A 17,613-nucleotide genomic window follows, 5' to 3' on the forward strand; every position below is an offset into this window, starting at 1 on the left:
GACTCATTTTGTGTCAAAACAATTCAACAACTTCAAAGTAAGGTTATTAAAAGCACACAATAGCAATAAATCTACATTGTAAATGTATTTTTCTAATATAAAATCATCCATACTATCATAGATCATCATAAAAAATATGATGAGGCTGGGGTTTTAGAAGTAATGCTGCAGCTGCATTTGGCACCATGAGACAGTTTTTGAGAGCATCTTGTCAAGTCACACTTGCATTTGTACCGCAGGGTTCAAGGTGTGTCTAAATTAAACCGCTACTTAAAGACATACAGCTGTCTAATGTCCAACCTTCCTCTTATTTGTAAAATTCTTGAAAGAGTAGTTATCAAACACCTGACTGATTAGTTGTAGAGGAATGGTCTATTTGAAAAGTTTCATCATAGCACAGAAACAGCACCAGTGAAGGTTGAGAATGACCTCGTGACCTCGGACAGTGAATTTGGTACTTGTCATGTTAGAACTCAATACAGCATTTGACACTTTTGACCTTCATATTGCACTTCAGAGATTAAAACAACACTGGTATTAAAGAAACTGCGGTGCACTGGGTCAAATCATATATATTAAACAGAGTACAATTTGTGCATATGAATGGGCTGTCTTCTGCACACATGAAAATTAATAATTGTGTTACACAGCACAGTTCTGTGATGGGACCATTACCATTTTCATTGCTATGTAGATGACATCCAGCTTTATCCATGAAGCCAGATGATACAAAGTAACAAGTTAAACTAGAGGCATGACTTAAAAACAAAAGGCTCTGTGGCGATCGTGGCTCAAGAGTTGGCAGTTCGTCTTGTAATCGGACGGTTGCCAGTTCGAGCTCTGGCTCGGCCAGTCTCGGTCGTTGTCCTTGGGCAACACACTTCACCCGTTGCCTACTGGTGGTGGTCAGAGGGCCCGGTGGCGCCAGTGTCCGGCAGCCTCGCCTCTATCAGTGCGCCCCAGGGCAGCTGTGGCTACAATGTAGCTGCCATCACCAGTGTGTGAATGTGTGGATGACTGAACGTTCCACCCCAGCTTTGGGGTCCTTAGGGACTAGTAAAGCGCTATACAAATACAGGCCACCTACCATTTACCTCTAATTTCCACCTTCTAAATTAAGATAACACTGACGTTATTGACCTTCAAATTTAACCAGATACTTACTTGGCTTTGAGTAACACTTTAAGGAATTCTGGACTAATTTTTGCACATTAAACAAATATGTAGTGCCTTTAGTCATTCACAGTTCCCACAACAGATCAGTAGAGTTGGCTGGTTCCTCTCCAGATGGTTTGAAACTTAGCAATTGCTCCTCGTTGTCTAACCAGTCAGGACAGCAGCAGTTTTCAGAGGTACTAACAAAAATTTTAAATGTATATTTTTTCATATTGTTCCAGTATTTATGTATGTATGTATTGCTTTAGGTGTACTTCACCTACCTATTAATATTCAACAACTTGCTAGTTTTTTATAGCTTTGCACACTGTTCAAAACTCCACCCAGCTTCTTTATCATTGTTTGTAGTATATAATAAGTAATTCATTGTCCTCTGCAGCGCTCTCAGTCCCGCTACAGCTTCGTTCCACATTACAATAGCAGCATAAGTAAGTAAGAAACATCCTTTTACTTTTGTTCCACATTTGTTAGTTGACTGGCTCTTTTGTAAATAAATCACATGACATGTCCTCCTTTATAGCTGGAATGTACTGAAACAGGCAGTTAAACCCTCAAAACAAACATTGTTGACATTAAATGTAAGATTTATGATGAATTCACAATTTTTCAATATTACTTATTATATATATTTTGAGTTCTTACTGTTTCGATGTATCATCATGACTCTGCAAATCTCACCGGTTTACAGCCCCCCCCCACACTGATAAGAGAACTGCCTTAAAGTTAAACAACTTTTTCATATACACGCTTCACACAGGTTATTTAATCATTGTACCCATTACACACTGTTCAGGTCAAAGGTGACCTGACATTTAACAGCAGTAATGGTATGATGTGAATGTGAAACTATACACGCCAACGCTGTGTGTATTTCTTATGGCACGATGGTGACAGAGTTCAGAGAAAGACTTAAGACTGTCAGATAAACTTTCTGTGTTCCCACCATATTTGATCAGGTTCTGAGGCACCTTTATCCAGCAGGTACATACTGGTCTTTGAAGGCAATGCAGGAATCTCAGAACAATGAAATAGCAAAACAACATAGGAATCAAAGACCTACAGAGGTCAGAGGGTGCCTGTTTTAAATTGTAGGGCCTTTCTGTGTTGTATTTGCATGTTCTCCCTTCAGGTATACTAGCTTCTTTCCACAGTGCAAAGGCATGCATGGCGCATTAATTATTCTAAACCGGCCATTTACAAAGGCAGAAAACAAACTAACAATATCAAATTAGCATCTATTTATTTATTTATTTAATTAACCCAGAGGTAACTGAGATTTAAAGAAGGTTCGTAAGAGGCGTTGAGGGGTGGATGTGGCTTCCTACTACTGCTTTGAATATAAAGACTACTTAGCTGTAAGATGGCTGAGTAGTAGTTATAGCTTAGCAATAACAAATGCTGCTTTTAACAGTTGAAGTGGTTATGCATGCTTAAATAACAAATCTCAGCAGTTTCAGAATGCTCCAGCCATTTTCACTTTTAATAAATCACATGTTTTATTATGTTTTCTCGTCTTAGGTAAAACAGGACATGATATCGTGTGATAACAGATGTCCAAAAGTATAAAAACCTCAAAAACGCACTCCCTTCTCTCTTTTGTCTGAAATGTTCATCACGGCGGATTCATCCATTTCTTCATGTCAGATCGCCTGTTGATATATTCTAAATTGATCAGTAGTTCAAAATTTGGCATATACATTTATTACAAGGGAAATGACTTGATCCACTTGATCTGACGGATTAAATATGAAACATATGTAAGGCTTAAAATGCATTATACATGCATATTCATTACTTTTGTATTCTGGGTTCTGTTGGTGTTTAGAGTTATTTCTATCTGTTTCTTTGTGCTCAGATGTATTCTAGCCTCCCCAATATCTCTTTGTATCTTCTCAAGTCTTTGTTTCTGTGTTATATGTTGTTGACTGAAGGTGAAAAATTAAATTTTCTAATTAATGGATCTTTAACCTGCCAGTTCCCAAGTACAGAGTTTGCTTGATTTCCAGCTGTGCACATGTAAGAAAAATGCATATAATCATGATATGAGGTTCCAAGTGGTTGACTGATAGCGATAGTGCAAAGTGAAGTGAACTGTGACCTAAAGCTGGCTCTTTTTTTTTTGGCTAATGTAATAATGTGATTACCCTGTGTGTTTAATAGTCACTTGTTTTCTTACTTCCAACCGGTCGCGGTAGATGGCCGTCCCTCTCGGTGTCTTCCTGTTAAAAGCGAGTTTTTCTTTCCCACTATTAAAAAGCGATCGCTCATAGGACGCCATCTGATTGTTGGATTTCGGTTTCTCTTTACTCCGTATTATTGTAGGGTCTCTACGTCACAATATAAAGCACCTTGAGGCAACTGCTGTGATTAGGCGCTATATAAATAAAACTGAAATGAATTGTATTAGATTTTTGTAAGGAAAATGTAGCTCAGACTGGATGCTCACGTAAAGTAGTCAAAGTCAATATATAATTATCTTTTGTTCTGCATTGTAGCTCTCTCTCTCTCTCTGTGCAGACATGTCGACCAAGGTTGCCGTGGTCACCGGCAGTAACAAAGGCATCGGTCTGGCCATCGTCCGAGCGCTTTGCAAGCAGTTCAATGGAGACGTTTACGTCACCTCCAGAGATGTGTAGGTATCTTTACCTGGTACCACCTGGACCGAGCCTGGGTCATGTGGGACAAATATAACTGCAGTCACATCCTTAACTGCAATCTATGTGGATTTAATAGCACTTGTGGACATTATTACAATATCCTTGAAGACTGTGTTTTAAGTTTTAAAGTTTTGGGGAAAATGTAATATTCATGTAAATATTCATGAATATTCACCAACTGCCAGAGTTAATGTCAACGTCAATGTCAATTTTATTTCTATAGCACATTTAAAACAACATAGTTGAACAAAGTGCTTTACAGCTTAGTTAATGAACAGAAAATACAATACACTGTGACAACATAAACAAAAAACTTAATGGTACACAAACTGAATTCTAATTAAAGGCCAAGGTGAAAAATTGAGTTTTAAGATGGAATTTTAAAGACTGTTTCAACTCTGAAGTATGAATATCGAGTGGCGAGTTATTCCAGAGTCCAGGGGCTGCAACAGCAAAGGCCCGATCCTCTCTAAGGTTTAATCGAGACTTTGGTTGTACTAAGAGCATCTGGCTCGATGATCTCAGTGCTCCTTTGAGGTTATACTGTATATGTTGAGGTGTTTGCTTAAACAGCTGAGTCCCATACCATTTAAAACTTTGAAAGTAAAAAGTAAAATAATCTGAAAATCAAATGGACAGGGAGCCAGTGCAAATTTGCTAAAGCTGGAGTGATGTGATCATTCCTCCTGACACCTGTTAAAAGACATGCTGCAGCATTTTGGACTAACTGCAAGTGATGGCGAGATGAATGTTCAAGACCCAAATAAAGAGAACTGCAGTAGTCGAGTCTAGTGGAGATGCAGGCATGAATACATTTTTCAAGGTCTTCTGAAGGAAGATAAGTTTCACTTTGACAATTTCACTGAACTGATAAAAATTGGTCTACACAATTGTGGACGCTTGCCTCTCTAATTTAAAAGCTCTATCTAAAAACACTCCAAGATTTCTTACAGTCTGGGAATGATGACAGGAAGGAGGACCGAGGGTATCTGTTAACTTATCCAAAGGGGTATGACTTCCAAAATCAATAACTTCAGTCTTATTTTCATTTAGGGTATAAAAGTTCTGCGTTAACTAGTCTTTAACATCATGTATACAGATAGTTAAACAGTGGGACAGACACATCCAATCCAATGGATGGCATCAGCATAACTGTGAAAGGGAATGTGTGGCATTTCTGATCGGCATGCATAAAAAAAAGTAACATTTTATGGAAAACCTTCACTTAGAATAAATATTAAACTCTACTTTACATTTTAATATTAGCACTTTACTTTGGTCAGTGCTAGCTGTTTTTAAAGTTCTTTAGAAATAAAGTTGGCTTGGCTTTATGGAAATGTAAGATCAAAAGGAAGAGAGAGTTAAAAAACCCACTGAGCACTGAAAGTAACAGTAAATGAAATGTTTTTGGTCCTTTTGCAGAGGTCGGGGTGAGGAAGCAGTGAAGACTCTGAACTCAGAGGGACTCAAACCCAAGTTCCACCAGCTGGACATCAATGACTTGAACAGCATTAAAAACGCTGCTGCCTACTTTAAAGGGAAGTATGATGGAGTGGACATTCTCATCAACAATGCTGGAACAGCATTCAAAGGTAGAATCATAAATATATACTGATGGATGTCGAACTGGATCCACATATACAATAATCTGAAACTGCAGCTATAAATTGAAATTGATGATTCAACACGTTATCTCTTTTCCTTTTAGCGTCAGACACAACTCCATTTGGTGTCCAGGCAGAGGTGACCCTGAGGACAAACTTCTTTGCCACCAGAGACGTGTTGACTCACTTCTTGCCACTCGTCAAAGCTGGAGGTACAGATGCAGAGCTCATTCCAGTCTACTGCTGCTCAAGTTTTTTTTGGGTTTTATTTTAATAAAAATATTCAGACTCCTTCAGATTCAGACTAACTGTAAAGCATGGTGGAAGTAGCATCATGCTAGGTGTTGCTTTGGAGCAACAGTGAGAGGTAATTACTACTGATGGTTTCCATAAAACCTAGAGGAAGGAATGGCATTAATTGTATGTGTTGTAGGCCGTGTGGTGAACGTCTCCAGCATGCTTAGCGCCAGCGGTTTGAAACAGTGCAGCCCAGAACTCCAGCAACGCTTCCACAGTGAGGACATCACAGAGGACGAGCTGGTGGCACTGATGCAACGATTTGTTGATGAGGCCAAGAAAGGAGAACACAAGCAAGGCGGCTGGCCTGATATGTCGTATGCAGTATCCAAAATTGGAGTGACGGTACAACTGAACACTTTGTCTTTAGATTTTTACCTGACGAGGTTGCAAAATATGCTCAAATAAATGAGCACAGTGGCACAGTGGTCAGCACTGTTACCTCACAGCAAGAAGGTCCTGAGTTCAATTCCACCATCAGGCCGGGGTCTTTCTGTGTGGAGTGTGCATGTTCTCCCCATGTTTCCGTGGGTTCTCCCCAGGTACTCCGGCTTCCTTCCAAAGACATGCAGTTTGTGGGGATACTGTAGGTTAATTGATTAATCTAAATTGCCCGTAAGAGTGAATGTTTGTCTGTCCCTGTGTGTTAGCCTTGTGACAGACTGCCAACCTGTCAAGGGTGTATCCCGCCTCTCGCCCTATGACAGCTGGGGTAGGCTCCAGCACCCCCCGCGACCCTGAAAAGGATAAGCAGAAGCAAATGGATGGGATGGATGTTGAAAAATGGAGGAATATTCAGATAGGGCAACTTGATCCCTAAACATTTGGAAAACTTCAAAGACAAATTTCAATTAAAATGCTTTTGCTTCAGTTTTAAATTCTTGAATCTCATTTATTATGTTTGTTTGTGTTTTAAGGTACTATCCATGATTCATGCTCGTCATCTGTCTAAGGAGAGACCAAAAGATGGGGTAACGGAAATTTATGATCTTAAAATCAAATTATAAACAACTGTCTTGATTCTTCTATGCTGTGCAGCAGACCAGTATGTTTTATTGATATAGTGCCAAATCACAACACCAGTTGTCTCAAGGCACTTTATATTGTAACGTAAAACAGTGTGAAAATAAATTAAACAGGACTTAATATGATATTATGTATTCTTAAAGATTTTGTTCTGTCTTTGAAGCCTCCCTTCTTATACTTGTTATTCTTTTTTTTACAGATCTTGATTAATGCATGCTGTCCAGGGTGGGTACGCACTGAGATCGCTGCGCCAGGTGCCCCAAAGTCACCAGATGAGGGCGCCATAACACCGGTCTACCTGGCCCTGCTTGCCCCCGGAGCCACTGAGCCTCATGGAAAGTATGTCTCCGATAAGGAAGTTCAACCATGGTGATAGAAAGTTGAATATCTAATGACATAAAAAAATAATGTACAAAAACAATGTAGTTATTTTATAAGTTTATACTTTTTCTTGCCAGAATGAAATTTGTAATATTTAAGGCCATAGTGTGATACATTAGATCTACAAACGCCCGTATCACACAGCTAAAACCAAAACGTTTTCCAGTTTAAATGTTTTGTTAGGTTAAATCCATCAATTTAAAAATGATGTTCTGATAACTGACAGTGTTCAACTGATGAAAACAAAACTTAGCTATATTTTTTTCTTACGTGTTTTAACATGTGAAAAGTAAACTTGCTGTTTCTGAATGAAGATATTTAAAAAAATAAAATAAAATGCTTGTTATTAAAACTTTACTGTGATTTTTTAAAACAATAAATTGACTTTAGGTTGAAAATGTTTTTGAAAGAACATAATAGGTTTATGGCTACAATGTAATTTTATTTATACAATATAAAATTACAACATTGTGAATAATTGTCAAAAAGCAGTGAGCTTGAGGTGTGAATCAGTTTTTAAAGCAACTTGTCTGGGGTGTAGAATAGGTCACACGTTGTACCCATGCTGTCGGTGTTTTGCTTATCGGGGCAATGTAGAGCAGAACCACAAAGGAAGCTAAAACATAAACATCCTGTCCTGACAAAATGCTGTTTGCTGGACAAAAGCACATACTCTGTTCTAAGCCTCATACTTTTATATGTCTGTAGTGCTAGAGATGCAGTCTTTGACCCTCTTGCTGAATGTGTAGTTGCAGCAGAGGATAGTGTCAAATGTGCAGAAACGCTTGCTGGTTTGCAAACTGCACAATGTGATCGGATCAATAGAACAAACTCTGGCTGCTTGTTTAGACGCGCAGAGAACTTTTTGATTTGCGTGACTTGACGGTTGACTCGAGTACAGCTGCAGAAATCAGGATCAAGATTAACTCAGCTCTGTCAAGTTCACATGAGAGTAACTGGGTGTGTCTGTTTCTTTAGTTTGTATAATTCAATGGTTGATGTTTAATCAGCAGGTTCTTACTCACATATTTAACTAAAAGAATATATATCACAGAATGGCAGCTCCAGAGGCCACAGAGATAAAGCAAACACTGTTTTGCCTTCATCTTTATAAATGCATCAGATTAACAGAAAGATACGTTAGTTTAAACTTCCACACCCCTCCACATAACCTGTACAACTTGCTTTTGTGCTGCGTGGGACTCACTTGAAAGAATGTTTAAAAGTGAAATGATTAGAGAAATGGGTGAGGCAGCAGCGACAGGCCTAAGCATTGTGCAGCATATCAGCGATGTATGTTTTTAAGGACAATGCAGTCATTAATACGGGCTAGCTTAAAGCAGTGGAATGAAAATTTGATGATGTGCTGTGCCCCGACTCTTTGCACGTTCAACTCGTGTGACCTTTTGATATGTGCAGCTGACGATGGGAACTAGACACCACTTTCATTTTCATTTCCTGCTAAGGTGCAGACGCATGCACGCAGGTGAGGTGGAGCAAATAATTCTTTGAAGTTATTTTCACTTAATAGAGCTTCCACTGTGTGACCTGATACCCTATAAACTTTATTTTAGATTCACACAAACACGTGCGCACACACACACACACACACACACACACACACACCCTTTGACAGCATGTCTGAACAGTTGGTGACTTATCAGATTGTAGCACCACAAAACAAAAATCTGCATGACAGAGAAACAGCAGGTTTCACTGCATGTATAACGTCCTGCAATGACAAAGTTTAGATTTATTCCCATGTTTTTCTATCAGTGGTTCCCTTAAAACTCTGCCCCTGGTTGGTTGAAGATCACAAAACACAAACTGCTGAATCTTAAGAGAACATCCTTTTGTTAATATCTACATGAAACAGCTTTCATTCTGATTCCCATTTAGTAAAGGAGGAACCATTCAAAACATTTAATAAACTCGCTAAATTACTGTTAATTAAAAATAAAAAGAGCTGCCTCAAAGCCACATTGCTACCCCATCTAAAGCGTCTTGTTTAAAGGACAAACAATGTCAATTAGTTGAGTTTACACTGCTAACACGTGTCAGTGAAAGCAGAAATAACTGAATAACTGGAATCAGTAAAAGAACTGGTTTTGTTTACTTAACTGTCCATGCAAAACATTTCAGAGATGGAGGAGGAAATAGATTTTTTCAAATTTAATTCCAAATCAAAGGTCTTCATAAGGAATTACTCAAACTCTGATTTCTTGAATATTTTTTTTAAAAAACTGATTAAACTTGATCTTGCATTAAAAATGTACCTGGCTCTGTTACCTGGGTCTTCCGTGTAGGCGCGGTATTACTGCGCAGTGCTCCCTCCTCCTTTGTCCCTCTGCGAGCGCTTCACTCCTGTGGTAATCTTCAGTCAGGACGACAGCTTCAGCCGCAGGTAAGAAACATCTGCAGCCTGATTAATATAACTGCGTTTTTTTTCCGTGTGGGCGAAGAACCAGTCCCCATTTAAAAGTTTGTCATTTTGATAATTAGGCAACAAACTTTTCCTGTTTTAATATCACACCACGTTAGTTCATCACGTTACAAAAGTCGTTATTTTGCAGAACTTGCCCGGTTAAAATCCGTTGTTATAGCAGGACAGAGTGGCTCTAATGTCAGACCGTCGGGTGGTGTTAGAATGAAAAAGGTGAGGTGGCCTGAGCAATTAATTAAAATACACGAGAGGTCTTTTAGGTTTTAATGGCAATTTGCTTCCACTTTGTTGAAACATAATCATTGTGCGTTCGTGTCTATGTGTGTGTGGTCCATCTAGAAGCCCCCTAATGTTGTACCAAGTGTCTTTACACAGTGACAAAATGCAGAAGAAAACCTTTATTTTTTGTAACAACGTCAAAACCCCAGAATGGGTTAGATCAGTCATGGATGCATGACTGTGTGTGTCTGCGTGTGTGATAGATCATCTGGTGTTATGCATTTCAGTCTGGGATGCTCTGTCTCTCCGGATTTGAGAAAGTACTAATAACAGGATGAATAATGTAAATGTTTTTAGTAACATAAAAAGAAAAAAGGAAACTATGTCCCAAAACAGGAAAAAGTCAGAACAACATGGAAAAACCCTAAAAAGAAATGCAAATGTTTTATCTACTTTTGCAGGCGTAGACATAGGCTGGACTTTATTATCGAATTATCTATTTATTATCTCCTAAACATTAGATCCTAGCAAATCTATATGTATGTGTGTATGTATGTATGTATGTATGTATGTGTGTGTGTGTGCCGCTGGATGGATTCTTTGGCCGTGTTTTGATGTGTGTGATCCCATAACGCTATTTGCACATTAATTATTGTTTCAACACTCGCCTGGGAGCGGCACTGTGAACCAGTGATACAGATAGTGGGAGAGAAGTGTTACTACCAGGAGGAGACTGTCAGGCAGACAGAGAGAAAGCACAGCAAAAAATTCTGGCACACCTTCACCTACTTCCAAGGTGCATGGAGAGGATGAAAGAATTCACAATGCAGGAACTCCAGCAACACTTAAGGGAAGATGAACAACTTTAATAATTGACCAACTTCATGACCCTGATGAAAGCCACAAGCCGAAACGCGTTGGTCAATTATTAAAGTTGTTCATCTTCCCTTAAGTGTTGCTGGAGTTCCTGCATTGAGGAAGACAGAGAGAGACAGAAACAGGAAGGTGTGTCTATGAGGACAGGTACATTAAACAAAGTACGAAGAATATGGATCTTATATGAAATATGACAAATCTCTGGCTGGTTAATTTTCCTCTGAATATCACATACTTCAAAGGTTTTATCGAAGCTGTATTGATTTGTATTATTCATTTCCCATCCAGAACTGTTCAGTGTACACACATGTACATGTCCTCTGTGTTATGTTTTAGTATTGAAGAAATAAAGAACTTGACACACCAAACACTTGTGTCCAGGCGTCTGTGTGACTGTGAGTGTCAGAAGTGGCCCAGATGTGTTTGGAGCTTTCAGACTACAAATTTGTCCATAGTTTGGCCTTCTACTAATGTTTGTATGAGTTAGCCAGCTTTATATAACTAGATCCTGCAGGTCATCTCTGAAAGCTAAAGTCAAAGACTTTAAGTACTGACAGCCTGAGTGTGGTTGCTTAAAAACCTGTTAGAATGATATTTATGCAGGATTATTGGAATTTATTTAGCCAGAAGTTTGTGTCACACCTGTAGGTCGTAACAGTCGTTACAGTGACTCTTTAAATCAGGGGTGTCAAACTCAAATACACAGTGGGCCAAAATTCAAAACTGGGACAAAGTCGCGGGCTAACGTTAATATTTATTGAAATATATTTATTCCTCCAGATATAAGAATGAATCTTTTCTTATGGACTCAAACACGTTTTGCTGAAAAACTGAATATGGAACAAGCAAAGCTTAATACTAAACAACATATATATTAGCTGTATAATACCAGTAGGCCAGCTCTAATAGTAATTTGGTATGGCTTCGCGGGCCAAATGTAATTAGGCTGCGGGCCAAATTTGGCACGCGGGCCAGAGTTTGACACCTATGCTTTAAATGATTGCTTTAGTTTGAAACTGTTGCTGTTGGGCTGGTTCTACAGCTGTAAACCACACTTATATGTATTATTAAACTGGAATAAAAATGTGTTTCTATAAGCAGCTTAGCAAATCCTTTAAGAGTACTTTTATTGCATTAGCCCTACCTAGTGTTAGCGGAGGTGACTCAGCAGTTATTTGGAAGGAGTGGACGTCCCTGGCCTTTCATAGAGTTTATTTGTCAGCTATTGATGAGTTTAATACTTTGTGTGTTTAAGATGTTACTTCACATGTTGCTCTCTTTGTGAACAGACATGTCAACCAGGGTTGCTGTGGTAACAGGTAGTAACAAGGGCATCGGCCTGGCCATCGTCCGAGCTCTCTGCAAGCAGTTTGAAGGAGACGTTTACCTCACTGCTAGAGATGTGTAAGCACCACAGCTGGTAACACCTGAACCACACTCATGTTTGCACCTGATTTTACTGCAAAATCATCTGTTTTACTTTATTGCTGTAAGGATATTTTTGGTTTATTTCCATGTATTTGATGTTTGCCTCTAACCTTTTCAAACACTTAAAAATCCTAAAAAAAGGCAATGAAAAAACCTCTACCCCTTGAAAACATAAAGTTACATCATTATTAATTTAAATCTGCAGAAAACAACTAATTAAAAACAAATATTTATCTCTAAATTACAAAACAATTGTAGGTATTAAGATGAAAAGATTAAAAGTGCTGAATCACAGTGACTCCTTCTGTTTAACAGTTTTGAATTCAGTGCAGATTGGCGACATCTGCTGGTCACATGTTGGTATTTGTTTTTGATATATATGAGTTTAGATTTTTTACGCTAGTTTGTAAAGTAATTGCATCTAGGAGCAGATTTGATTACATATTGCAGTTATTTTAAGACAGCAAGAAGAGCAAAGAGCACACACACATGCTGTTGTCCACACTAGGAAGCTGAGTGAGAAACAATAAACCAGCATGATTTTCCGAGGCAGACAGTAACGCTTTGTGTGTGTTGCAGCGGTCGGGGTGAGGACGCAGTGAAGGTTCTGTCCTCTGAGGGGCTGAAGGCCATGTTTCACCAGCTAGACATCAATGACTTGGACAGCATTAAAACTGCTGCTGCTTACTTTAAAGGGAAGTACGGCGGAGTGGACATTCTCATCAATAATGCTGGGATAGCATTCAAAGGTAGAATTAGATATATACATTGATTTTAACTGTATTGTGCACTACAGCCTCATACACAGGAAGTTCAATTACAACGTCTAGTACAACTGACACCACCACTATTTCTTTTTATCCCATGTGAAACATAAAGCTGCAACTTGCTGCGACCGATCTAGAATAAGAAAGTAGGTTGTGTGATGATTTTTTTTTTTTCCTCCCAGTTTCTATAACAGAAGGTTGTTTATGTGAGGAGGTTGTTGGCCTCTTGCACAACCATTTGTCTAGCTCCTTGCCTTTGACTAACCTGGTATGCTATGTAGAGCTGAGGCCCTGGGGTCTTCAAGCATGCAACCCTGCCCACTATCGAAAGCCAGGATGTTAATACTGCTGTGGCTTCTGTTTAGACACACTGGAAAAATACTGCTAAGATTGATGCTGCTGGAGCATCAATCTTGATCTAGAATTTAAAACAGTTTACACTTCAGCAGTCAAGATTAACCAAAGTTGTCCTTTTGTCCATTTTGGAAAGGATCCTAATCAAAGTGGGCACAGGAGGCAGGACGGTCAGTGGCTGTAAAGTCAAATGGACACACACAGATTTTGTACTAGAGACCTGAAAAGCTAAAACTAATTTATTATTCAATTGATTCTTTGTCAATATTTGAAAAATATTAAAGTATCCATAAACAAGAACCATTTGTCCTCCTGTGCTACATTTCCTTTCCCCCACTTTTAGGCCTTTTCATTGCGTAAATGATCAGAAAGCCGTTTGGCTGTGCTTGTAGCTCATCACACTCACCGTATATGGAGCAAAGAGTGACGTTTTAAGTTAGCAGCTAAAGTTAGCAGGCTGTGACTGTAGCCTGTATGGGTCCGATCTAAAGGGCACCAACACCACAAACATATTCAAGGGGCCCACTTCAGGGAGTCCAGTTAGCTGAGGTGAAGCCAAGCTGAAGCTAGCAGATCTGTCACTTAAAGTAGCTACGCCACATATTCCCCCAGCTGGGCTGAAGGGAAAATAGGTTGAGCATTTTAATGTGGGAGTCTGTGGGGACTGACTTGCTTTTAGAAGAAACCACCAGCGGCCATCAGAGGAGATGCAGGTTTTTACACCTCCGCATTAGCTTCAGGTTTTAGCCCTCAGGGCTGCACTTTCATTGTCACATGCACTTCCATCATCCATGTCTTTAAAAGTTCAGGGTTGCTGTGTATGTGTGACTACAGCTATACAATAATATAAGAAATGCTATGGTGCATATGTAAGTGAATTAATGTGTTGTAGTCTTCCTGAAAACCATCAGATATTCGCCCCTAACATCCACTGTGATGAAGAAGAGTCAGATAACGTAAACATTCTGAAAATTGTCCTGTAGCTCTGAACAAAAAGAGGATTTTTAATCAAATACAATTTATTTGATTAAAAATCCTCTTTTTAATTAAATAAAAAGATCTATAAATTATTAAGGCTGTGATGAATAAGGAGGTGACAACATGTGAACTTTTTTTTTCAGTGGCAGACAAAACTCCATTTGATGTCCAGGCCGAGGTGACCCTCAACACAAACTTCTTTGCCACCAGAGACATGTTGACTCACTTCCTGCCGATCGTTAAAGCTGGAGGTACGAACACGAGGCTGGATCCAATCTGCCGGTCGTGCCCGTCACTGCTGCTTGAATAAACAGCTTTGGTCAGCGTTTGATTAGAGGAGCAAGTTTGGCTTTGATTCAGACTATATTAATGACTGTGGATGTTCTAAAATGTTCTCTGTTGGCTCATCTTGAACATTTTATCTATAATTGGAAAGCGATATCTTTTTTTTGCCCTCAGGATGTGTGATCACAATTTGCGGAAAACAAAGCACGACAATAAGTAAACATACAGACACACTACAGCCAACTCGCATGTAATCTTTCCTGGAAGATGATGAGTTTGCTTGATGTGCTGTGAGAGATGCACATGAAGAGTTTGTTACCCTGTGTGTGTTTCAGGTCGTGTGGTGAATGTTTCCAGCTTTGTCAGTGCACTTACGTTGAACAAGTGCAGCTCGGAGCTCCAGCAGCGTTTCCGCAGTGAGGACCTCACAGAGGACGAGCTGGTGGCACTGATGCAGCAATTTGTCAGCGAAGCCAAGAAAGGCAAACACAAAGAAGGCGGCTGGCCCGATTCAGCATATGGAACATCTAAAGTCGGGGTGACGGTACGGCTGATGTGAAAATGAAGTTCATATCAACATGTAAAGAACCTGCTCTAAATCTTAATTGGCGTACTTCTTTGATTATGATTATGAATGTGTGTGTTTTCAGGCCCTGTCCATGATTCTTGCTCGTCAAGTTTCCAAGCAGAGACCAAATGATGGGGTAACTAATATTTAAAATCTTTAACGTTGCCAACAACATTATCTCCTAGTTTCTGCTTTGTTTCCTTTTTATTTTCTGTGTCTTTTATTCTTTTAACAGATCTTGCTGAACGCCTGCTGTCCAGGATGGGTGCGCACCGACATGGCTGGTGATAAAGCCCCCAAGTCACCAGAGGAGGGTGCTGTCACTCCAGTGTACCTGGCCCTGCTGCCACCCGGAGCCACAGAGCCTCACGGAAAATTTGTGTCTGACAAGCAAGTTCAGCCGTGGTGATGAGTGTGTGATTGTCAGCGTTTCCACCCAAACGACATGTCGAAGATCCATATTTAGAATAGATGAACCTGAATAACCCAGACACATTAATACAGCAACCTGAAGATGCCCTTTTTTCAAAACGATGCATTTTTAACAGTTTGAGTCTGTCAGTGTGCATGTGTGTATCTGCTGGATTATAACATATACAGTAATTAAACTTGTGTATGTGTAAGGGCTAATGTTTTTGATACAACACTTTGCCTGTGGCAGTATGAATGTTTGATCATTTTTTTACATGGAGGAAAGTAAATGTGCTTTGTGTATGAAATATGAATCTCCCGAAGAACTAATAGACAGTTTTCTGCAGCACAGGGCTTGTGCATTAACTGGTTATGAGCAGAATAGAAACATTAAATTTATTACAATGATATAGAAGAAATGCACATAAAACCGAAGACTTGTCTTCAGTTAAAAATAATGACATTTATTGTTAGCTGAGGATGAAAATGATTTTGTTATTCAGGTACATTTGTGCCATTATAAAGCATAAAAACTTAAGAAAACTTGATGGTGGAGAGGAAAGGAAGCCATTTTTTTCCTGCTCTTCCATCATCTCTTGAACCAGAAAGCCAACCATACAAGCAGCATGCAGATACAGATTATGATGTAAATATCATGTTGCTGTGAGGTCAGACTGGCAGCCCGTCCTGGATGTACCCCACCTCTCACACGACGACAGCTGGGATAGGCTCCAGCCTCCCGACAACCCTGAATTGAATAAGCAGAAGAAAATGAATGGATATAATATTGGAGCTTATATAATGAACTTGGAACAGAGTGCTCTGGCTCTTGCTGCAGTGGCATTCTGGGATATGACAATCAGATAATCAGCGAAAAGTAAACACAAAGCAATTTCCACAACCTCATCTCCAGCTAAAGGAGTTATCAGCCTCTGATAAGGATAATGACTTTTATTTTTGGACACTGGAAATGGCAACTAAAAACAACAACTGCCAATAAAAGTAAATAATTCACAGCAAAATGTCATAAGATGGCAGCATGAGCTGATTATTATGGACCAAAATGCTGGAATAAACAGGTGTTATGCATTTAAAGGGAAACTCGAAGCAGGAAGTTACAGAGCTCGGGGTTCACATAGTTACGAGGACCAACAATCAGCAGGTGTAAACAGAGACAATATATGCACAGGTCAGCTGGAGAGAGCAGACAAAATGAGACAGGGGGAGTAAATTTAACATTAAACTAAAAACAAAAAACTTTTTTTCATCTTTTCCCAGGATCTGCAGCTATGGGAAATAAATTTCTCATAAATAATACATTTAAGTCATGGCCCTTTAATACTCTTTGTTTTCAGCTCTGCAAGTTATTTCCCCCATTTCTGATTTTCCATTTGAAGGGTTCTTTCCAGTTCTTTATTATTAGCTTCAGTTCTGGTGTTTAAGCATTTGAAAGGCACTGGTCTGTTTCGTGCTTTAACTCACCAAACTGCTTGTTGCCTCCTGTAACTCAGCACTAAAATTCAAAACAGCTCAGACACTAAAAATTGTAGTTTGCCTTTGTGTCACCGTGCCACTATATTCATTTCTGCCAACATTTAGAAAACAGAACATTTTAAATGTAAAACCAGAGGCTTAAAATTTTAACAACATGGTTATTTGAACAGTTCTGTGCAAAAGGTGATTCCCAACATGGTATTAGCACAGTGTGCGTCCTTGTCCAACATTGCAGGACTAAAGAAATGAACAATTTCTAAAAGTCCTTAAGAAATAAGAAAACATCCAGCAAAGACCTGGCACGGGACCAGAGAGATGCAGCTGCCCCATCAGTTGATCCATCCACTCTTTACTGAATAATCATCAGAAAAGGATTCAGTGGGATGGCTGGCCGTTCTGGAAACAGAAAAGAAAGTCTGGAGATGCCAAATCACACAAGAACAGAACGTCAAACAAGGGAAAATGCATCTCATGTGGAGTAATAAATCCAACCGTGAAATTTGGGGTTTAAATAATCATCAATATGCGTCATCCAACAGTCTTTCCATCTCTTTTTGTACATTGTGTAGGGGCGTGGTCTGCAGTGCCGCTGCAGGGGAGGCGGACGCACCTGAGCGGCATGCGCAATCACGCCTCGCCGGTCGGCTTA

The 17,613-nt window shown here is 39.4% G+C and overlaps 2 protein-coding genes across 2 annotated transcripts; both read left to right on the forward strand.

Moving 5' to 3' along the window:
• The first annotated feature begins 3,695 nt into the window (after positions 1–3,695).
• Positions 3,696–7,212, forward strand: LOC146655248 (carbonyl reductase [NADPH] 1-like). Its single transcript, XM_085427478.1, has 6 exons — positions 3,696–3,808; positions 5,256–5,425; positions 5,542–5,649; positions 5,871–6,079; positions 6,652–6,705; positions 6,960–7,212. Exons 1-6 carry the CDS (start codon positions 3,696–3,698, stop codon positions 7,131–7,133), a joined length of 828 nt encoding a protein of 275 aa, XP_085283604.1. The 3' UTR covers positions 7,134–7,212.
• A 2,218-nt stretch (positions 7,213–9,430) lies between these two features.
• Positions 9,431–15,808, forward strand: LOC146655249 (carbonyl reductase [NADPH] 1-like). Its single transcript, XM_085427428.1, has 7 exons — positions 9,431–9,545; positions 11,969–12,083; positions 12,687–12,856; positions 14,350–14,457; positions 14,827–15,035; positions 15,142–15,195; positions 15,295–15,808. Exons 2-7 carry the CDS (start codon positions 11,971–11,973, stop codon positions 15,466–15,468), a joined length of 828 nt encoding a protein of 275 aa, XP_085283554.1. The 5' UTR covers positions 9,431–9,545; positions 11,969–11,970; the 3' UTR covers positions 15,469–15,808.
• Positions 15,809–17,613: the final 1,805 nt, after the last annotated feature.

Source organism: Rhamphochromis longiceps, linkage group LG13 (assembly GCF_057381845.1).
Source record: "Rhamphochromis longiceps isolate RC_006_pf linkage group LG13, R_longiceps_female_GT1.1, whole genome shotgun sequence".
NCBI classification, from domain to species: domain Eukaryota; kingdom Metazoa; phylum Chordata; class Actinopteri; order Cichliformes; family Cichlidae; genus Rhamphochromis; species Rhamphochromis longiceps.